This window comes from Vanacampus margaritifer, chromosome 18 (genome assembly GCF_051991255.1).
Source record: "Vanacampus margaritifer isolate UIUO_Vmar chromosome 18, RoL_Vmar_1.0, whole genome shotgun sequence".
Classification (NCBI taxonomy): Eukaryota; Metazoa; Chordata; class Actinopteri; order Syngnathiformes; family Syngnathidae; genus Vanacampus; species Vanacampus margaritifer.
Window position 1 is genome coordinate 7,506,049 of NC_135449.1, and position 23,056 is coordinate 7,529,104.

Here is a 23,056-nt window from a genome sequence, read left to right on the forward strand (position 1 = left end):
GAAGTTGAATGCACACTGTGACATTTTCCCACGTTGTGTGATCGGTCCCATGAAAGCAAGTTTGGTGTCATTTTTTTTACAACACAAAAACTTATAATTTTTAGCATGGTTGTGTAGGCTTTTATATTCAATGTAGGTGTAAATGGTAGGCCATATATACCCTGGGATGGGCTGGTTACCCTAATCAGGATAAGCAATATAGAAAATGGCTATTTCATCATCAAGGTACTTCAAATGTACGAAAACACTGAAATTATTTTTAACAGATAAAAGGTACAATCAACTAATTTTTGTTTTTAATTGTAAACAACTGCGCAACCTGTATGCTTTTATGCGTTTTGGGAAATGATCTGTGGTGTTTATGAGGTAGTGCACTCCATACTTCGAGCCTTTTAAAGTTCAAATAGTTGAGCCCGCGCTTCTAAAAGGGTATCGATGGATTACGAAAATACTATATATATATACGATAACGTCAGTCCAAATGTGCTTCGAGTCCATCGGCGTCATTCATGAATTGATTTGTATGTGGAACGCGCACGGTGATGATTATGCATGTACACAAAGGTCCGCGGCACGAACGTGCGACGGATCTTCAGCAAACGCAGTCAAACGGCGGAGGGAACCAATCACGATCCTCGTTTTATCCCAGGTACCCGGATGTTGCCGTGGAAAGCTCATCTACGTCATTGTTCACCGCCGGACAACCGCTTTGAAATAAGGAATGGCTTTACAATCGCTACAAACGTGCATTTAACAACATTCCAGGTGAGTGTCTCGACGCGTTTCGGTTTGAGTGGGGATTCAACGACGCGCCCGTCGCGTTCCGGTGCCCCCGAGCCGCTCTGGTTTGTTGTGGCATCCTTACACCGGTTCTGTCATGTCTACTGGAGCGGCGCAATGAACACACGGCTGCCGGTGTCGAGCCCCTCCTTTTCAATGTATGCTAGCTACGTGTTCGTGGGCCTTGGCCGCATGCCGTAGAACCAAAACTCTTTACATTTTTCCAAAAGCGAAACCGTAATGTGTTGTTTAATCGCCATGGGGGTCGCTGCGTTCCCCGCCATGTCAGCCTACGTCCATCGTGCCAAGTCGGCTAACGACGTTAGCATGTCGTGCTAGCTCCGCTAGCTTTTGCGTAATGGTCGCCGTTTCCATGGTGTTCGTCCATTTAACGTTCACACGTGCGGTTATTTAGACTCGGTTGACGACTCGAAGTTATGTTAAAAAGCCATTGTAGTGTTTCCCGTAAGAAGCCACTCATGTTTGAGGAATGCTTTATTGTAACTGAACGACTGTGCGAGTGTGCGTGCGATAGGCCTAACCGCCAACGTGAGTCAGTAACGGAGTGGGAGGGAACAGCTGCTTCCCGACCAGGAAATTCTCCTTTTCTTTTTTCCTCCTGGTAACTTTATCAAACAGGAAATAAAAAGTAGAAGCTTTTAACGGCCGGCTCTTCAATAATAGTAACGCGTGATCGTTTTTTTATGACGATAGAAGCACGTTTTTGTTTTCCGGGAAGTGAAGCCTTTTACGTGCAAGTGATCGCATTCAACATAACCTCTTTGCAATATTTGGTAATAACTATCAAAGTGACATTAGGTAACGATTTATTATTAGTCATGTAGTTGGCGATCGATTTTGTGTATGACGTTATTCTTCTGTGGCACTTCACAACTTACTAGTGAAAGGTTCCACGATATGAATTGATTTGTACGTACACAACATATAGAGGCGAAAGTGTGCCTTTGTGTAAATGTAATAAATTCTAACGGTAGTTCAATAAATAGCAGTTGGAGTTAAAAAAGGCTGCCTTACAATTGTAAGGTGTGGAGTTTGCCCCCCACCAAAAAAAAAAAAAGATTACTCTAAAATGTCCAAAAATGTGAATGAATGAATAGTTGTCTATCTGCGCTGTGATTGGCTGGCAACTAGTCAAAAGTCGTACCCTGCCTCATGCCATAGAGCTTACCCATAAACTAAACATTAGAGGAAAAGTGCTCTAAATAATATTTGAACAAAACTGTGATTCTTGCCTCTCCTAAAATCTTTTATGTCCCCCCCCCCACAGCAATGAACTATGACCATTGTTGACAGATCCTCCGAAAATTCTGACCACGAGTCAGTCGGTTGCAAGAGATCCCCCTTCAGCAGTGGAGACGGGATGGACAGCAGCTGTTCCAGCAGCTGGGCGGTGGGCCCCACACTGCCCAGTGACTCGCCGCGATTGAAGGTTCCGGGGGGCTGCTTGGGCCCGACGCCTGGAGCTGTCGTCTACAATAGTTCGCCTTCCTCGGTGGACAGACCCAAAGAGCAAGGTAAGGGTTTTAGTGTGCCTTATTCCTTCATCTTTAGATGAACAAATGAGTGTGTTGTATTTTACAAGAAAAATTCAAGCTGAACCATTTCCAATAAACAGTATTGATCACTTAGTCTTTGATATTAAGATGAGCCTCATGTGAAGGTAGTTTGCTAAGAAGAAAAGAAAATGCTTAGATGCTTTGCTACAAAGGCCGTGCTTTGTATTCTAGTAGTTTTCCCCACTATCCCGCTGTTATTAGAACATGTCAAATATATGAACATAATGGGCCGGCTTCCTCTTTATGTGCATAATAGGCAATGTAGCACAATTGCAGGAACTGGTTGATATGCTGCTCTTGAGAAATGCACGGAGGCTAATTTTAGTCTGTTGTGCGTTTTAGTGTTGTGCAGCGGCGATGGCATTGACATGCCGCAGAAGGTCCTCTTCTCTCCCGAGCGTCTCACCCTAAAGTGGAACCAGGTTCATCGCATTGGCGCCGGCCTCCAGAACATGGGCAACACTTGTTTCCTCAACTCAGCCCTGCAGTGTCTCACCTACACGCCGCCATTTGCCAACTACATGCTATCGCGGGAGCACTCGAAAACATGTTAGTTTTGTCTTTGTTGTTCACATGAAGGACGCCTTGCGTTTGGACTCGTGTCTCGTGTTTTTATTTATTTATTTATTTTCATCCGGTTCTACCACAGGTCACGAGCCGGGCTTCTGTATGATGTGCACCATGCAAAACCACATCATTCAGGTTTTTGCCAACTCTGGGAATGTTATTAAGCCAATTGGTGTGCTGAATGAGCTGAAGAGTAAGTAAGCTTTGTAGAACTCAGGCATTTGCATTTCCCCAGAATGAAAGATAGGTGGCGCTGTTTATTTGTTTACTATCATGGATTTGGAGGGAACTAGTTTTACGTTGGTTTTATATTTTTTTTTCATGTGTCCTGATCTGTGCTTTATTCCCCCCCCCCCCAATGCAGGGATTGCGAAGCATTTTCGCTATGGAAGCCAGGAAGATGCCCATGAATTCATTAGGTACACGGTGGATGCTATGCAAAAGTCCTGCTTACCTGGAACCAAGTAAGTTTCATCCTTAGTTGAGGATTTGCATTGAACACGCAGGGAAAATCATTTGTTGTTGCATTTGTCAATTTATTTCTGGCCCTTCTATTTCTATTGTATGGCAGATTGGACAGGCAAACGCAGGCAACCACTTTCATTCATCAGGTATTTGGTGGTTACCTAAGGTCCAGAGGTGAGTTTGTTACATCCGCTTATGGTTTTATAATTACAGCACGTTTTAATCTGATGACCGTTTTCATTTGTGCCTCTTTTTCAGTTAAATGTTTAAACTGCAAAGCAGTCTCTGATACATTCGACCCCTTTCTGGACATCACACTAGAAATCAAAGTAACTACGGATTCAATTGAATCATTTTACAGTGCGCTTTGTCCAATTATGTTTCGAAAGGTATTTATAACATGTGGGATTTGCCGCTTGTTACAGATGGCACCGAGTGTCTCAAAGGCCCTTGAGCAGTTTGTCAAGCCAGAGCAGCTGGATGGTGAGAATGCCTACAAGTGCTCCAAGTAAGTTTCTGTGCAAAAATACGTTTAGGGAGTCGCTTGTTACCTGCTTTTTTAAATTTATTTAATTTATTTTTTGCAGCCCCTAACAAAGATTTTTTTTCCTCCAAGGTGCAAAAAAATGGTCACAGCCTCGAAGAGATTCACTATCCATCGCAGCTCCAATGTGCTCACCCTGTCGCTGAAACGCTTTGCCAATTTCAGTGGAGGAAAAATTACAAAAGTATTTTCTAGCAACTTTTTTTTAAAAAATTTTTAAATTACACAATTTCCACTTATTGCAGGTTATTTTCATATTTATCAGCTTGTCTTTGCTCATCAGGATGTGAAATATCCCGAGCACCTGGACCTGCGGCCCTTCATGTCCCAGTCGCAAGGAGAGGCCCAGCTCTACGGGCTGTTTGCTGTTCTCGTCCACTCTGGATTCAGCTGCCACGCCGGACACTACTTCTGCTATATTAAGGTACTGGCTCAACTTTGGGCCCGTTTGCTGATTGTTGTGGTTGCCACAAGCTCGCGCGCTCTCTTTCAACTGGGCATTCAAGTAAATGTGGAATTCACACAAATATCTTAAGAAATCATATTAAATATAATTTGGTCAGTTACGATTTATTGATGAACACTGATTTCAAAAGTGTAGTATGGCTAAATCATGATGGTCTTTTGTTAAAGCTACTATTCCCTCTTCTGTGTCTACCAGGCGAGCAATGGTCAGTGGTTTCAGATGAATGATTCCTCGGTGACTGTCAGTGACATCAGGTCTGTTCTCAACCAGCAGGCCTATGTCCTCTTCTACATCAAGTGAGTAAACTTTTCTTTTTTTTTTTAATACTTGTTGGATATCAAGTATTGCAAAGTGTTGTTAATGCCAGATGAACAATTATTACCTGACTATTTTGTGAATGTCGATAGCAGATTTAAGAAAAAAGAAAACTGTAATCAATCTACTGCCTTCACACCAAGGTCCAGTGATGGAAAGAAAGAAGGGGACTATGGTCACATGACCCATAACTCAGCTGTGCCCGGTCAGTCGTCACCTAGACCGGTTGTGATACCCCGCATCAACACCGCCATCGGCCATCACAACAACGTCGGTTTCATCGGACCGCAGCTGCCCCCGCACATGACCAAGGTAATGTTGATGCCCAAAACAATATCAACATTTGATTTTATGATGATTGCATTTTATTAATAAAATGACAGCTTGAGAACAAAATGGCAGTCGGCATTTCACCCAAGTTTTTGTCCTATCTGCAGAATTCTCTCCACATGAATGGGAACGGGTCTTTGAGGGATTGTCCCAAGCCCAGCACCAGCAGCAGTGTTGCAGGAAAACCCAACCACAGCGCGGCCTCCTCCTCTTCTTCCATGTCGCACTCGGCCGGCCAGCCTTCAGCGATCCCAGACCACGAGAAGCGGCTGAAGCTGTCGTTCTGCAACGGCCAAGGCAAACAGAATCGCCCGGCTTCTTTTTCGTCATCAGCCAGCAGCTCCTCCTCCTCCGCCTCCTCGTCCTGCAGCTCTTCAGCATCCTCCTCCCAGTCTACCTCAGATGCTCACTTTATCCCGCGTCAGCTTAACCACGTCAACGGCACGCCGCGCAGTAACGGAGACCACCAGAGCGGCGGGAACGGCTCGTCCTTCTTGGTGCCGTACAGCCACGAGTTGTCAGAGGAGTCGGACCAAGAGAACGGCGGATCCCTGGACAACGGCTGCTCGGTGGAGAGCCACTTGAATGGAAACAAAAGAACGAGGGAGGAGTTTGCCAATGGGGACTCTGACGCGTACCACAATGGAAACGGTTTAAATGGAATTTCACACGGCGTATCTAAAACCATCCAAAATGGACACCATTATGGACTTCAAAAAGTCAATGGACATAATAGTGCTGAAAAGGTGCTGTTATATTTTTTTCTTTTCTTTTTTTGGTACGGTGCTTGAGTTGGATGTACCAATGATGGCATGTTGCGGTATCATTAAAATGTTTAATTTTTTGCCTTTCAGATTTCTGTCGCTAGTGGTGGAAATTTGTCATCAGAGAAGACTGTCACTGTGAATGGAATCGACACTGGCCACTGTCAACCAAGGTAACTTTCCAGTACAACTAGACGGTCAAAACTCGCTCTCACAAGCATTTGAAAGTGAAAGCCTAAAAAACTGCAAATTCAAGTGTTTAGTTAGTTAACAGTTTTAAATAAAGTGTCTGTCATATTGTTTGTTGAAAAAATACATGGAAAGAGGACCTTGATACAATCATTGCTTATTAATTCACAATTGCAATCTTGAGGGGAAAAATGACTTTTTAATTTTTTTAAATTATTGTTCAGTCCTACGATTAAGTCATTTATTTACACACAATAACAACAAATAAAAGCATTGGCACGGGTAATAGACTTTGGGTTCTCAAAGAATGTGAACTGTGATTATTTTGACCTCGTTTTTTTTTTTTGCAGCAGCAAAGAGGCGTCGCAGGCGAGTTCTGCTGCCAGCGAAAGCCAGCAAATCATTCCCGACCTAAGAGCTACACGTGTGTCCGATCCCCCGTCGCAGCAAGCGGCCTGCGGAGCCGCAACCGCTTCTACCAACAAAACCCATTCATCCGCATCTAGCGAGTCCGCGTCCGTCAGTCCCGCCACCTCGCCGGACTCTTCTCACAGCGCCAGCGGTGCGTGCGCAGCTCCACCGAAGGTTCCCGTTCGTGCCGATGAAGTCGCGGGTGTCCCGTTGACCAACGGCTCATCGGCAGCAGCCTCCGAAGGGCGTGCTGACGTGAAGGAGCAGCAGCTCCGGCCCGGTCCACCCCCCAGAGGCTACGAAAGGCAGTCATCGCGGGAAAGGGGCCGCGATCGTCCGTACTCGTCTGACTGGAGCAGGGACCGAGAGAGACACTACAGGGACAGGAGTCAAGATCGGGACTCGAATCGCTACAGGCGGGACTACAGAGACCACTATTACCAGCACAACCGCTCCTACAGGGATCCCGACTATTACTACCGTGATTGGGAGAGTGAGCGTCACTGGGAGCGGACCGCCCACCACCCCAGGGAGCGGGACCGCGACCGCTGCTCGCACCACTACCACTTTTATCACCACCGATCCAAGGAAGGCCGCGATTACCAGAGCAGGAGTTACAGCCACTCCTACCGCAACAAGTCTCGCGGCCGCTGGAGGTGGCAGCAGGATGGCCAGGATGTTCGCGGGGTTAGAGACGACGGCAGGGAACGGGACCATCACCTCTATAGGGAGACGCCGTCATCGTCGAACAGGTCGCCGTATCGGCATGCTCTTCCGGGGTGGGAGGACCAAAATCATCGAAGGAGTGGTCGCTCTGTGAGCTCTGAGGAGCGCCACAGTAAAAAACACAAAAAGAGCAAGAAGAAGAAGTCCAAGGATAAAGAAAGATACCGTGACAGTGGGTGAGTTCATTAAACCTGTAATGACTCTCTGAAAATAGAAATAAATAAAATAAAAATGTATATGTAATTTAATTTCATAATGAGAAAAATCAACTATTCCAGTTATTTTATTTAAGGTAATTTTATTATTAACTCATTTGCTTCCAAAAACATATAAATATGTTCTATTTTAAATGTTTTAAGTGTCCCAAAGACATATTTATACGTTTTTATGTTTTTTTTTTAATGCTAGAGCATAGAGAAGGCTTAGATGCAGCCTCAACTGCAAAGAACGGTTGAAGAAATTGTAGTTATTACACAAACGGCCAGCAGGTGGCAGCGGAGCATAGGAAATGAACCAGGACCATGTTGTAAAAAACCCTCAAATACTCAGAATTCTAAATAGATTTGTAAATAATCATGAAATGTAGCTATATTTTAATGCTAATTGCTGCAAAATGGAAACAGATGGCAATATACTTTTTTCCCTAATGATATAAGAGACTTTAATCTTTCTTTTGGTAAGTTTCATGTTTTTATATAACTTTTTTCTTTCTTTAAAAAAAAAAAAATCTCATCAGAAGCTCTGACTCGGACCGAGGCTACGAAGTAAAAAAGAAGAAAAAGAGGCGGCACCAGAGCGAGCAGCGCAGCCCGGACGGCCGCGGCCACAAAACCCGCAGCAGCGAGGAGCGCGAATCACGCAAACGGCGTCACTCCAAGGACGCCAGGCAGGACGAGAACAACTGCTCGCCGGAGAAACGCCGCCGTGTCGACTACGACCAAGTCGGCCATGATGGTGCCGCCCCCTCTCACGTCACCTCCCCCACCGCACCTGCATACGGGCCATTTCACAGCCACCTTAATGGATACACAGGTAGGACACTCTCATTATCAATCTATCTGAAGGTAAACAAAACAAAACAAAGCTCTCAACGTTTTGTTCCTGTTTTGTAGGAAACGGTTACAGCCAAGCCAACTTTGTCTCCCATTGATGGTCCACTGTGCTGAGCAGTACCATGAAGCACTGACTGTGAGTGGCCACTTACTACAACTTCTAAATTAGCCCCCCAGAAAATACAAAATCTTATCTCTTTACTTAAGGTTGGTCACAGCATTTATACAACCTGCTCCTTTCTGTAATCTGGCCCAGCAAGCATTTATTTACATTATCAAGAGTCCTGCGGTATTTTGTGCCTCATCTGTGGTTTATGTAGCTCATGTCTCTGTTTTAAATGTCCCCCCCCCCACCCCCAGTCCAAACAAGATATGCTCATCAATATTGCATTTTAATCAGGTGAGCCGTGACGTTCACAATGCGAGCCCAAGGGTATTTTCATTTCATTTCCATCAGAGGGCGGTATCAAACCAAAATGGCGGCCTCTTGAGATGGATTAAAACAGGAAAGTTTAATCTTCTTAATTTTGATTACGCCAACGTAGTATTAACTCATTTACTGCCATTGACGGCTATCGACGTCAAAAATTTATTTAAACTATTTTCTATTAGTTTAGATTTTTTTTATTGTATTAGAACAGATATAAAATTTGTGATTAATCGTGAGTTAACCAGTGAAGTCATGCGATTAATTACGATCAAAAATGGTAATCGCCTGACGCCCCTAATTTTTAATAATGTTTTCTTTTAAAAACAATTGTTATTAAAAATTGGAAAAAATAATTACAATTATTTTATTTGTTTATTTTTTTTTTTAAGAAAAGATTTTTAAAATTAGGGGTGTCAGGTGATTTTTTTTTTTTTTTTTTAATCGTAATTAATTGCATGACTTCACTAGTTAACTCACAATTAATATTTTTTTTTATATTTGTTCTAAATGTACAAAAAAATGTTCTAGGTTTTCATACTCTTGTTAACAAAAGTGGGAAAAAAATGTTAAACTAATAGAAATAGTTCAAATGAATTTATGACGTCTATTGTCGTCAATGGCAGTGAATGAGTTAATCAGAATACCGTGTTTAGACTAATGGGTCACAGAACATACTACTTTTCCTACCCCTGCTTTCCGTCATCCATTTCCTTTAATACTTCCTTTGCTCTTTCAGAACCCTGTGCCGAGATATACAGCAGAGGAATGATTCAACGACCTGGTGCTTCATTGGGGGGAAAAATATATATATTTTTAACAACACGTCAAGTGTTTTAAACGTACACTTTTTAAAGCATTGATTTTTAGTTGCAGTAACTCCTACTCATGTCGGACGTGAATGATGACAAATATTAATATATACGTGTATGGAACACACAAAGCCTGGCGCTTAAAACATCTCGACGGCTGCTCAGTGGAACTCAGGACTTGAAAACTCATCATCATCCACTCGCTTCACATTAAAGGGAAACCCACGCACTGCTGAAAACGAGTTTGGAAGTGGACGTGCGCGGATGATTTTGAGTTTCCTTCATCTTCACCACTGGGGGGTGGGGAGCGGGGCAGAGGAGTTGGGTGGGAGGTGTGGAAATTATGAACAAGCGAGGCGTCACTCACTGATACCTCCACGATACCCTGGACTGACTTGAGCACATTTCCCCTGCGTTTGTTTTAGTTTTTTTTTTTGCTAACACATGCTAGTATTTTCAACTTGTTTCTCTTCTCCGAGTCATTCCTTTCTGTCTTTCAGCTCACATTCTGTTTGAACGAAACCGGAAAAAAAGATTATGTAATAGAAGTTATAAATGGGGGGAGGAAGAAAATCCAGTTTGCGTCTTCTAGCGTCATAAGGAATACTGTGAATTTAATTTTTGAACTGTACTATCAGTTACTTTTATACATACATATATATATATATATGAAACTCCTGTATCAGGACTATAAATAGATGTTTTGCTTTATTTGTTTTTAGACAAACTTGTTAATTCTGCTCATATTCTCTGGATTACAGTCAGCAATGAGTACGGATTGTGTTTTGTTTTGCAACTTTTTGACAGAAGTTGAAAACTTGTATTATTCATTTAATTTAGCATGTCAGCATTTATACATTGTACAAGGTAAATGCCTTAAAATACATTTTGTTAATGTCAGAAATTGTATTGTTGTCTTTGTGTGTGGAAAAACTGCACTAGAATGGTTGGAAAGTGATGGAAGTGCTGAATTCAAAAAAAATATTCGGTTAAAAATTTTGTATTTTTTACCAAATAGATTGTTATATCCATGTGTACACCATACAGTAAATAAGCACTTAAATCAATGCAAGCTTGTAACCTTCTTTTCAAAGGTCTAGTCATAAAAGTAAAAAAAAAAAAAAAAAATTATCAAAGAACTGCTCAGTGGTCAAATATTTTTCTTCTCCAAATCCTGTAATATATTGTTTACACTCCCACCATCATTTTGCATCTTTATTTAGACACATCTCCATGATTGTAAAGTGTCGAACTGAACAACGAACGGCCACTTAACACATAAAAACAAAATATATGTACATCATATACATGCAGATTGTAAATTGGTGGTTTTGCTAAAGTAAGGAAATAAATTACAAAAGAAATAATACAAAGCTGGATCTTCAAATGTGTTTATGCAGCTTGTGTTGCTTCTCTAAAGACACCAAATAATTGTGATACAGTAGTGCAAATTATTCCCAATCTGCCAAGCAATATTCCAACAATGGGAATACTTATTATTTTGTCACAAAAAAGTTGAGTACTGTATTCGACTTTTAGGTGGAATTTCAGGGTGGACCTAAAATTCTCTGCAGGTGATCTAAATTTGCTTTTTTTTTGTTTGTTTGTTTACCCTCACAAATAAAGATCTGATAATCACCTTTTTCAACAGTCTAGAATAGAATCCCGTCCTCCGAGGCATACCTCTCGCGTGATCTCTCAAACGTGAGGACGAGCATGCAGGCACTTCCGGTTATTCGCCGATAGTTGCCGATGCCAAGTGATGTAAGATGGTGTCGGTAAGAAAAAATTAACTTTCTTTAAAAACACGTCCTGCCGTCTTGGGATAGCAGTTTTAAGTAAAAAAAAAAAACACAAAAACAAAGTCATATTGGTTAGGGAGGACAATGGACATTCAGTATTTTGTTTTTCTGTATTTACCGCCGCCTTGTACGCCAATCAGGGCGCTTCTATGGTTGACTACATTGCAGTCACGTCACGGTAGACGGTGCCAAACAGTTCCAGAGTACAGGTAGTCGGCTTTCCTTACATTAAGATTTTTGGTTTAGGATTTTGTTGTTTTGTCTTATGCATTTGTATCCAAATTATGTTTAAAATGTTAAAAGTTACAGCACCGCAACATATCTTTGCATTGCGTTAGCATTAAGCTAGGGCACTGTAGTTCTGTTTAGGTCCATCCTAACATTTCACCCCCCAAAAAACAATATTCCTAACTTTTTTGAGTGTATTAGGGTTGCGTGTTTGTCTATAGCTACGAGTAAATCAGTGCGCATTGCATATACAAATCAGACCAGCTGATTAATTATCTTTGAAGTTTCCCATCAGTACAGGAAAGTTTTTTTTTTTGAGAATGGTACCCTCCAGCTGAGTGAAGTACATGTCATTCCTTGTAATATCCTCTAGAGGGAGCCAAAGTCTGTCCAGACGTGTCCCACCAAAATCTTCTTCGTTGCTTTCAACCCAGAGCTGATCCGCAGGTGAAAGTTTGATTCTGCTGACCTCGGGCGTGGCAGTGATGCAAAGGAGAGACTTTGAAAGAAGCCTTTGGTTATTTCTTATTGGCTATCCTCCTCTTCCTGGTGGCCAACATGTCGTAGAAAGGATCTCTGCTGATGCTTGCTCTAGGAAGATTGGAGAGAACACATTACTGAGCACAAAGTATCGATACATCCAATATAAAAACTTTATGTAAAAGGAAGCGCCACTGCAAGAGCCCTATTAATGAAAGAATATGCTATATTCAGATCTGACCTTCCTTTGTGGCGTTTGTGAAGGTGAAATTTCCATCTTTGGAGCACCCTAACACTCCTACAAAAATTGCATTCATTTACATGCATGTCAATGCTAAGTGGATTGTAGCACCATTAGAGCACACTGGGGGTCCGTAATAAAATTTAGAGTCCTGAAATGCCATCCATCCATTTTCTATATTGCACTTGTACTCATTAGGGTCACATTAAGGGTGAGTTGGAGTACATGGAAAAATCCACATAGGAAGGGCAGAGCTGAGATTCGAACCCCAACACTTAGAAATAAAGTTTATTTTATCTATTCATCCGTAAATAGCATGAATTATTTTACTACTCAAATTAACTATTTACAAAGGATTTGGCCCGTCTGTCCAGTTTACAAATCAAAAGTTGCACATAAGTTAGGCCGCTCCTGATATCAAACCCGCTTGTGTGTGCGCGTGTGTTTGCTTGCACTAATCAAAGGGAAGTGAGCTTATCCGACAAAGCAGAAGTCACCTCGTGTGTTATCTGCGTAGAAGTGTGAGAAACAGACTCCTGGTCGGTCACCAGCGTGTGCGTGTGCGTGTGCGTGTGTGCGTGTTCCCATTGTATCTTTGTGTTGGATATTCGTGCCACACACACACACACACACACGTATATGTCAACTCATCGCCAAGGTCACCCATGAGAAGCCGACACATGTGATGTGGCTAAGTGCCCTCTCGGTGTGTAAATGGATCCGCACAAACACAGCCGTGCTCACTTGATGGATTTGATCCATTCCTCCTTCTCCTCGGGCGTGGGGGCCGATATCCTGTACACCACGTGGTTGCCCTCCACTACGCGCCCGTCCGCTTCTGTTTTGCAGGCCTTGATGACCTGGCCTTTGTGGTTGGGGTTGTAGAGCTCGAAGCAGTTCTAGTAGACATATCAAAAAGCCGAGACCATGTGAAAATCGGTCTCAAAAGTAAGAAAATGTAAGGAATTTACCGGTTTCCTGGGCTCATCCACTTCTCGGATACTCAGGTTCTCCAAAGGAATAATCCCACGTGGCTCTTTATCCTGAAATGAAACATCAGCATTACCTGGCCATCAATAAAATAATTAAATAGAATGAAAATGACTTAACAGTTAGTGCATCGTGATTCAGAGAGTAAAATACGTGAATACACACACAAAAAAAAGACGGTCACATTAACCCATCAATGGTGTTTTGCATTGTGTGTTAGCATTAAGCTAGTGGACCTTGTTAATACACAACGTTGAATTCTTGTTGTTTTGTGTTTAATTTTACAGCAAAATTCAACTGGGACTAGCAATAAACAGCCTGAAGCTCTTTCCCCCCCGAAGTATTGTTCACTAGCTGCCAAACTGATGCTTGTGGTGAAGCGAGGTGAGTGAGTTTGCTGCAACTAACGACAAAAAATTTGGGCTGAGTGATGACTGGCTCGATGTACCCAATATGTTATTTTGCTGTTATCTTGTGGCATCTTGGAGTGATTTGAGTATACAAAAGTAGTATCTAACTTTTTTTTTTTCCTCCACAAATATCACACATTATTTTCTCACGTCTAATGTGTTTTTTCCTCATAATTTTTTGGGGGAGAAAAAATGGCGACTTTTTCTTCTGAATATTATTATTATTTGTATCTTAAAGTGATCATTTTCATTCTAAGCAACAAAAAAAGCATAATTTTTTTTTTGGGGGGGGGGGGGCAAACATTTTCTTTTCTTTTTCTTTTTTTTCCCTCAGGAATTTTTTATTTTATTTTTAATTTTTTGGGTGTTTTTTTGTGATTTTTTAACACCAACAAAATAACATGCAACTTTTACACGTAACAAAAAGGAAGAAAAAAAAGACAGTTAAAAATATATTTGTCCGAAAAAACAGATTTTTTTTCACAGTGTTTTTTTTTCACAATCCAAACCCTATTTTAATTTTTTTACAAAAAATCCCCCCAAACATTGTCCTGATTAAAATGGGCGTGCCAACAATATTCAGGTAATACTAAATACAACACATGGCTGTACAATTAGGTCTACTGAGTACTATTTTTGCTTGTATACACAACACTGCAATTGATCTAAATACTATCAAGATGTGTCATTTACTTTGAATTCAATTTACCATGACACTTTTTTTTTTAATCAAGTTGAATTGGATTTGCTGTACAAATTTCTCATTTCAACCGGAGGTGAGAAAAAGGTGTCGATGCAACACCTTGAGGTGGCGACTTAAGAGCTTCCCTTGTTCATCCTGGTCACGTAGGGGACAGTGCCCCGGGGGAGACGTAAGTAACCCTATGCTCTCCAGCCTCCTGCTCCCGCACTATTATAGGGCCAGATGTGTGTGTGTGTGTGCGCGGTGTGTGTGAGGACCTTGAGGAAGAGCCCTCCATCCTTCATGTCATCTTGATACTAACGAGGGGGCACAGGAAGGGGAGTGTGTATCCATCTGACACACGAATGTTCAGTCATGTGTGTGTGTGTGTGTGTGTGTGTCCGCGTGAGGGGGTTGTTCTTACGATGCAGAGTGCGTAGTGACATGCAGCAGGTTGAAGCACTGCACGGGCCCAGATGTGTGGTGTGTAGCGTGCAGATGTTTCCCATGAGGATTTGATGTTGGCGAGAGAGGTTCATTTCGGTCAAAGAGACAAGCTGGGAGGCAAAGAACCTTTTGACCTAACACTGCATGTCAGCTATTTATTTATTTTTTTAAATGCCGCTGCTCGAATAAGACAAGCGAACTAATTGTTTGCCATATGTGGTTCTATAGTGTAGTGGTCATCACGTCTGCTTTACATGCAGAAGATCCTGGGTTCAATCCCCAGTAGAACCAATGTCTTACCTTTGACCCTGGATTCAGTCATTTTGCTAATCCAGTAGCCTTACTTGTGTAGCCCAACCTCCTATATCCAAATTTGGTCAATTTCACATTTTGTCACAAATCTATAACACTATTGGCCGGTCCCCACAAAGATGTTTAACCAATCTAAAGTGTTAATGTTGTTCTCTCTTTGACAATGCGATATTTTCGGTTTCCTGGTTTTGGAGATGCAACAATCCCACCCGATGCTAGTAATGCATCAAGAGTAGTTCTATAGTGCCGTGGTCATCACGTCTGCTTCACACGCATTCATTTGTTACAGATTGCGCTTTCCATGTGATAAATAGAGAAGTAACGATAACGGCAATATCACGATATTATAACTGCCACAATATCGTCACAATATTAAAAGCAGCACACCTGTCAATGATAAATCAGGTTGGTTTCCATTTGTGCAGTTCTAGCACCCCCCGGTGGCTAGTTTTTTTTTTTAGTGCAGTTTAATTTTCATAAGGGATGTTTTGGCCCCCTCTATGTTTAAAATCCACGCTATTGGTCAGATGAAGGGGAACGTGATATGCTTGTGGAGGAACTTAATGTGTGCGTGCATTAGCAAATAAGTGCCTCTATTAGAGATTGTAGGTGATTTATTTATATGAATTGCTGTCATGTACAAAAGCACAACATTATGTTGTTGTTTTTAATATGAGCTCACATATTTTTCAATATTGTGACCTTTTTTTAATTTTAATTTCTTTACTGTGTCTATTGCCTTTGATCTTTTCATCTGGTTCTGTAGTGTAGTGGTTATCACGTCTGCTTTACACGCAGAAGGTCCTGGGTTCAAACCCCAGTGGAACCAATCTTTAATCATTTCTGCACCTCATCATTTTAAAGATCACATGTGATGTGACGTGGCGCTTGAGCACAGACATTTGCCTATAGGTTAATCCTGTACGTATTGAGTCACGTTATCAGCATATACACTTACGGTTGTGTATTCAAAGTAATACAAGCAGTTGTCAGTAAGTATAAACCACCTCCTCTTCCACGTCTTCACCCTGCCACCTGCGCACAGTGAAAAACAAGAACAAGGGTTCGAGTATGAATTCCAGCTGAGTAGGTAACCAGGGATATAATTCACGATTACCTCTCACACGCACTGCTGAAATGCTCTCACACATCATAATAAAACACCAACCCACACATAACGGGGATCCTCTCACACAATATTCTGAAACGCTCTAATCTAATACCGGTACATTGAAATGCTCTCACACTTCATACTTGAATGCTCCCATTAAATGTAATGAGTGCTCTCACATGTCATACTTACATGATCTCATGTAATGAATGCAATACTCTCCTTTAATGTGCTGAAATGCTCTCATATAATAAGATGAAATGCCCAAACAGTATTGAAATACTCTCATATATTGAAATTATCTTTTTAATAAACTCAAATAGTCTCATATAATATGCAGAAATGCTCACACACACACCATACTAAAATGCTCTCTTAAAATATACGTTAACACTTTATAATAACTATCTGTTATACAGTAACTAGTTAATAGAGCATTAGTAAACTTTTAATTAATGAATTATTAAGGACGTGTTGTTTGTTAATAGATTAAGGATTTACAATGCTGCTTTAAGATAGTTAATTCATTAATAAACTGTTAGATAATGAGTTATAATTAATGATTTATAACCATATCTACTAAATTAGTAATAGATCATAAACAAATAATTAGTAAATTACTAGTGATCTGTTGAGTATCAGTTAATAGTTTATATATGTTATTGGAACATTATTCTTAAGTTGCAACTATTCCTCATTAACTGTTGGCAAATAACTCATTAACAGTTTACTAATGATCTATTAACTAGTTATAACAGATATAATGTTGAAATGCTGTCACACACTACACTGATATTATCTCATTATATTGAAATGCTTTCTTATTTTAAAATGTTCTCACACATAATACTAAATGGCTCCCATTTATTATATTCATATCTTTCATAAATATATATGTTAAAATGCTCTCACCGTCACACATTTGAAATTCTCTCACATTCCATTCTGAAATACGCTTAAATATTAAAATTTTAAAAAAATCTGAAATTGTAATAATATACTGAAATCCTCTCACACATCCTACTGAAATTCTTTCACAATTCAAACTGAAATGTTCTCATATAATGTAGAGAACACTCCAAAGTTGTTTGATGGGAGTTGAGGTCAAGGCTTGTAGTTCTGATAGTATAAATATTTTTTTATTATTTTTTTTTACATACCAGGTCAGGCTGGCAAATAATCGCTATATAATGGAACAGACTTGGAGGCAAAAGTGCTGAGTTGCCTTTCTCCTCTTAAAGGAAATATCCTTTTGCCAAGACACACAATCCCGCCATCTGCCTGCATCGTCTAACAAAAGTAGATTATTTGGATTAGAGGATATTCAGTGATGTAATTAACCTGCATAATACAAAACAACATTATGGCTTAGCGCTACGCACAGCCTGTAACATGTCTGACGCAGACTGCACCAAACAGCCGTTAAACTGATGCAATCAATATGTAATGTTCACTTGACCCAGATTTTTCGACGGGTGTGAAATCAACATTATGAATATGAATATAAAAGTCTGCCCTGGCTGGTGGTTTCAACAAGCGCGACGAAAACTTAAAAATACAGCATGTTTTGAACGAATTATGATTGAAATGTATTTTCCTGCCTTGAAAAATACTGTACCGGCCTTTCACTTTTTTTTTTATTATTATGAATCCAATTCTGGTGGCAGTTGACAACTGTTGAATGTGAATAACTGCAATCTACCGGTCGCCACTGGACACTCGCTGATAGATTGAAACACAGCAGGATGCTCAGCCCTGCTATCCCGCGCTGTGATCGTATTTATCATACTGAACTGGCACTAGTGACAGGAAAACGGAGCAATTCATTCATCCGACACAATCCCCAAACCGAGCGGCGTCCCCCTCTGATGCAGTTCAAATGAAAGTGGAATTCAGTGATGGAAAAAAAAGCCAGACCTAACTTGCTGATCTGGCAAGTGCTGCTGGCCGGGGACTAAAAAGCCAGCGCCAGAGAATGCAGAGGAAGGGGGGGGGGGAGGGCTGGGGGGGGGGGGGGAGTTAGTGAGGCCAGCAGGGCAGGACCAGAGAGACAGAATAATAAAAAGGGGAGAAGGTCTCCATTATTTCTCAACTTGAGCAGCTACACAGCAGTGGGCACACATTCCCCACAAGTCCATTCTCTAAAACATGTTCTGACAAGTGGGGTGGTCTCTAATAGTAAAAAAATGAAATGCCCCAGCCAGAAGATCCTTTGTCCCTTTTTTTTTTTAACCCTGGAGAACCCAAGAACCCTTTTCTTCTTTGGAAAATTATGAATTATACATTAAATGACTGCTATAAATTCACTGAACACCAAAATATATTTTTTTCAATTTTAACCCTTTTTTTTAACTAGCTCAGAGTTGCTAATTTATCAAAAAATATATATATATAAAACATACTCCTAGGCATTCTACAACATGATATGAAATAGATTAACAAAAAAAAAAACACAATTTTACCATCTGATGGTTTGCTGAGAAGATGGTTTTGTTTGGATTGATTTCCAGCTCAACAAAACAGCATGTTGCCAGCCATCTTGTCACCACCACTCTGGCTCATGTAAGTGCAATATTCATCCACTAGATGGCCCCATGCAGGGGTCAGAAGTGGCACTCTGGACTTTTGAAGTTAAATTTGTAAAAAAAAAGAAAAAAAAAAGGTCTTTGTTATTTGAGTAGCAGAATTTATAGGGGCCAAATTTGACCCCGTGGGTTCTCCAGTTAATGTAGGCTTTAATAATACTGCTAGTAATAGTTTTCCAATCATGTTTGTTATCTAAAGTGGGGAGAGACGATTTATAGATGTGTAGGGTTGAGCGATTTGCCGAATTCATGGATGATTTCGGGTCAAATTTGCCCGAATGTTTTCACATACCAAGCTTTAAGAGCCAGCCTTCTCTGTCGGGGTTGAAGAACGTGTGCGTCAGATCGTTCCCGTCATCCTCCGGGATTTTGAATGGCTCGTTTTTGATGCTGTCGTAAAGGTTCTGCAGAAAAAAAGGCAGGTGGGGGGCTGTTAATCTGAGTAGAAAACTGCAAAGAAAAGGTTCATTTATGACAAGGGAGGCCACCAAAATCCTCACCCTGAGAAGCTCCTCCGGCAAGTCTCCTCCTTCGTTGATCCCTCTGTTCATGGAGATGAAACGCTCCACGGGGGGCTTGTCTCGTACGTTGGGGTTATGCAGGCTGGTATTCAGCATGATGATCGCAAATGACAGCACGTAGCAAGTGTCTGAAATAGAGATGGGCCGATACCGATTATTAGTAGCGATTAAGGAGGCTGATAACCGATTATTTGGAGAGCGATATTCATTTTCAGTAAAAGGGAAACAAATATTAGTTATAAAGCCAAACCCCAATGAAGAAATGCAGTAACATATTATGTTTCGCTAAATGTATGTAACGCTCAACCTCCCCCCTGTTCTGCCTCATGTATGCACAAACCAGCCTCTTTCCCTCCTATAAAACATGTTCAAATATTTACTAGTGTGTTGTTGTTGTTACTGTGTTAGTCACCAGACTGTGTTCTTCTCACTCCGCCAGGTCGTGTCTTTGTGAATAATGGATGTAGCGGCTCTTTGCTCATCTGCCGCACGGAGCTGTGATGTTACTTAAATCTGCTTGATCCTTATTGAGCTTTAGTTACAGCAACTCTTACAGCTGGCCGTTGTAGATCTAAATGGCCTTCGCTAATAGTGCATCCGTTTTTACAGCATATTGGACTGAAAGGTTGCTAGTCACAATGCTTCAACTTTCTCACAATATGTTATGTCGGGCCACTTTCTTATATCTTATTGTTATTATTGTGACCAATGAATGCGGAAAAATCCAGATCATTCCAAAGACTTTCACGTTTTTCTCGCAACTGCAGTGTGTCTGACCTGTGGACTGGAAAACCCCGGGGTTGCACTGGCAGTAGCGCGACGCAAAGGCCTCCATCATGCGGTCGATCTTCTGCGCTTCACCCGGCAAACGGAAACTCCACAGGAACTGCCTGGAAGGCCAACAGGAAGTAAGGGAGCTGATTCCGCTAGGATGTGTTTCACGACATATTTTGTTTTTTGGCTGACCGTAGCGCTTGGACCAGGTTGAGGTCAGCAAACTCGTGCAGCTCCACAAAAGCTTGCAGCACCTTGATGTTGAAGTCGTCCCTGGTGGAACGAGCAGACGCGTTCCATGTCGGAAAACAAAAGCGCAAACCATATGCAGCCGAGTAAACAGGTGTTGAAATGGGCCTTTCCTCAGCATTCCTGTCATGATTACTAATTTATTCGCACAAGATGCTGAGAGGTGGCATGTGGAGGCAATTTAAACAGCTGGCCTGTGCTTTTGCATTTCCAGCCCCCCTCAAGGCATTCGGCGCATGTGCCAGACTGATGAAAAACAGCTAAAACCAAAAACACACACGCTGCGGTTTGTTGGGCCGTCGGTGGGTTCTGCGGAGAAACCTGTCCCCCGCTTACACGATCCTCCATCGTCTTTTTGTGAGCCAGAGTTTTATCTTTTAAGCAAAGTTCTGATACAATAACATTCTTCAACTATTTGAACTGGAGGTTGTTTTGAGTTGTTTGACGCCGGACAAAATCAGGCTATTGAGTCATTTACATTAATCCCAAAGGAAAGTGCATCATTCGAACAGATCTACTATTACTTTTACTATTTTTTTGATGACTTTATTACAGAGGGAGAAAAATTGGCAGATTAACTCATAAAATGTTTCAAGTGTCCCAAAGTCGTATTTATACGTTTTTAATGTTTGTTTGTTTTATGCTTGAGCATACAGAAGGCGTTGATGTCGCCTCTCAACTGCACAAAACGGTTGAAGCTATGGTCGTTATTACAAAAACGGCCAGCAGGTGGCAGCAGAGTAGAAGAGCTCAACCAGGGCCATGTTGAAAACAAGCGTTTTTTACCCACGGTTCTAAGCAGATTTGAGAATCATGATTAAACTTAACTATATGCTAATGCTAATTGCTGCAAACAGAAACAGATAGAAATATACTTTTTTTCCTAATCTTTTTTTTTGGTAGGTTCCATGTTTTTATAGCAATAGAGCACAATATTCTTTTGGCCTTGCAAAATCCAGTAAAACAGCCGGGAGCGAAGGGGATTGCTTCAGTGAAAATGGCTGGGAGTGAATGAGTTAATTGCCGACTTGTTTTTGGAGGGAAATGTTTGAACCTCATTATCTCATTATCGGGACTAAAGAATGTTTTATGAAATATCAATATAAAGTCTATACAGTTCTTGATTGCGGCAATTAAGAGTCCCCCATCCATGTGATTATTTAATGCATTATTTGAAATTGATTGCATTTATTTTCTTGTGCCTCTTACTGCGTTTCCGTGTGTTGCGTCTGTTTCCCTGCTGTTTCCCCTCCTCAGTGTGTAATGATAGGTTTCAAACCCATGCAAAAGCCCAATTACTGATAATTAGAGAGTGTCAAGCCACATTCTGATTTTTTTGTATGGTAGGTGGTCTCTTTGATGAGGGTCCACAGATGAAGCTTTTTGGCAACCAGTGCCCCCCCAGACTATTTCCAAATGTGTGTATTATTGTCTCAACTCAGACAAGCAGGCTGGGTGGAACAAAGGAAAGATGATACCTACTGTATGTATTGTTTATCCGCCCAAAAAATAATGTCATCATATTTCTAGTTTTTGAGTCCATCCTGTAGCAAATTCCATAATGGAATGGAAACTGATCTTAGCTTTTGTCCCATTTGGAGTACAGTACTGTAAAACCATTAGATCATAAAAGTGTGCGGTGACCTTGTAAAGTGGGCTACCATGGCAACCTATCTGCACCCTTGTCAATTCTACCCCCTTTGGGACCTTTCCAAAAATGGGGAAATAACAAGATGGCACTAGTCAAATTTGCCAAAAACCAAACTTGCCAGTCCGTAGAAATTGTTGAGACAATAAGACCATTGGAGCAAAGTTCAAGTGTCATGTAAGCTACGGAGCTCGATACTCCGTCTCACCGTTCGCCGAGGTAGTCTCCGATGACAGTCTTGTTGAGACCCTCGCCTTTATAAAGGAACTGGGCAATGTCTTCTGGTGTGTGCTGAAGAAGGTCGTTCTCCAGTAGGAACTGGATTCCCTGGAGAAGGGGAGGGAGAACAGGGGGGGGGGGGGGTGAATCCCTCACAAAGAGCTAACATGAACCATTTCAAGGTTCACTGGAGGCTCTGAGGAAAATTAAAAGATGCAGGCAGCAAAGAAGAAAAGTACCTTTTTAGGGTCCATGTTGAATTTCTTCCTGCCCATTGCGATCTGTTTGTTTCTCTGGGATGTTTTACTGGAAGATTTGTTGACATGGACAAATTAGCAAATGGGCGGAGCTACAACTCTGATATACTGCAGTTACAATAACTGAAATGGAAACGTGACCTCGTCTTGCACATCTTACCTCTCGCCAACACATGTCAGCTGCTCAATTTCTGTCATGACCTCGGCGATCTCAAACTTCAACCTCTGCGTGCCGGAAATATTGATGCAAATGAGTTGCAATGTAATTTGAAGACTGTAATGTTTAATGAATACACTCTTATTGATTACTGTTGGGTCAAAAGTAAGTCCAGAAGGGACTGAGCCAATGCGGTTATACCAACTGCTTTGGGTTGAGAATCTGACTCAGCATGTTGGGTCAAGATTTTGATCTAACAGGGGGGTAAAAATGACCCGATAAAGCTATCAAGAAATGGGGTTGCCGGATTATCAATACAGCTGTGAAAATGTAAAAATAATATTAATGTTATTACCATAATTTTCTAAGACAGTAACTTCCCTCAGTTTGGGGTCACCACTGACCACACAACCTTAAAACTGCTGGGTCAAAAATAATCCAATTTTGGTTAAAAATTGGACCGACCTGCTACTTGGGTCAATTTGACCCAACATTGGGTTGTTTTACATCAAAACAAC

General features: G+C 41.3%; 2 protein-coding genes and 2 non-coding genes across 9 annotated transcripts in view; 3 read left to right on the forward strand and 1 right to left on the reverse strand.

Annotated features, from left to right (window-relative positions):
* Positions 1-604: 604 nt before the first annotated feature.
* usp42 (ubiquitin specific peptidase 42) lies at positions 605-10,562 on the forward strand. 6 transcript variants are annotated; one of them, XM_077550611.1, is made up of 18 exons: positions 605-765; positions 2,069-2,315; positions 2,700-2,906; positions 3,007-3,117; positions 3,289-3,388; positions 3,496-3,563; positions 3,648-3,718; positions 3,815-3,897; positions 4,006-4,117; positions 4,217-4,357; positions 4,595-4,695; positions 4,858-5,026; positions 5,152-5,790; positions 5,899-5,981; positions 6,348-7,310; positions 7,871-8,166; positions 8,247-8,322; positions 9,353-10,562. In XM_077550611.1, the coding sequence occupies exons 2-17, from the start codon at positions 2,078-2,080 to the stop codon at positions 8,282-8,284; spliced, it is 3,420 nt and encodes a 1,139-aa protein (XP_077406737.1). In that variant the 5' UTR covers positions 605-765; positions 2,069-2,077; the 3' UTR covers positions 8,285-8,322; positions 9,353-10,562. The 6 variants fall into 6 exon arrangements, with proteins under 6 accessions (XP_077406737.1, XP_077406739.1, XP_077406735.1 ...); XM_077550613.1 differs by having other exon boundaries at positions 6,351-7,310; XM_077550609.1 differs by having other exon boundaries at positions 5,899-5,980; positions 6,344-7,310.
* The window catches only part of LOC144038265 (cytohesin-3-like), a 28,265-nt gene continuing 15,623 nt past the window's right edge, over positions 10,415-23,056 (reverse strand). The window contains exons 3-13 of the mRNA XM_077550618.1: positions 22,542-22,606; positions 22,364-22,430; positions 22,114-22,232; positions 20,201-20,281; positions 20,012-20,124; positions 19,214-19,362; positions 19,006-19,117; positions 15,976-16,052; positions 13,148-13,219; positions 12,921-13,075; positions 10,415-12,046 (exon numbers count right to left, since the gene is read on the reverse strand). Of these exons, the coding sequence (XP_077406744.1) occupies positions 11,974-12,046; positions 12,921-13,075; positions 13,148-13,219; positions 15,976-16,052; positions 19,006-19,117; positions 19,214-19,362; positions 20,012-20,124; positions 20,201-20,281; positions 22,114-22,232; positions 22,364-22,430; positions 22,542-22,606 (1,083 nt within the window). The 3' untranslated portion in view covers positions 10,415-11,973. The remainder of the gene's footprint in view (positions 12,047-12,920; positions 13,076-13,147; positions 13,220-15,975; positions 16,053-19,005; positions 19,118-19,213; positions 19,363-20,011; positions 20,125-20,200; positions 20,282-22,113; positions 22,233-22,363; positions 22,431-22,541; positions 22,607-23,056) is intronic.
* Positions 14,924-14,996, forward strand: trnav-uac (transfer RNA valine (anticodon UAC)). Its single transcript has one exon. It is a non-coding gene; the product is annotated as a tRNA-Val (tRNA).
* On the forward strand, positions 15,774-15,846 carry trnav-uac (transfer RNA valine (anticodon UAC)). The gene has a single exon. It is a non-coding gene; the product is annotated as a tRNA-Val (tRNA).

Coding starts and splice junctions, on each gene's coding strand:
- usp42 (XM_077550609.1), top strand. CDS start 2,078: ATGACCATTGTTGACAGATCCTCCGAAAATTCTGACCACGAGTCAGTC. Junction 2,907..3,006: donor GCGGGAGCACTCGAAAACAT/GTTAGTTTTGTC, acceptor GTTCTACCACAG/GTCACGAGCCGGGCTTCTGT. Junction 3,898..4,005: donor AATGCCTACAAGTGCTCCAA/GTAAGTTTCTGT, acceptor TTTTCCTCCAAG/GTGCAAAAAAATGGTCACAG.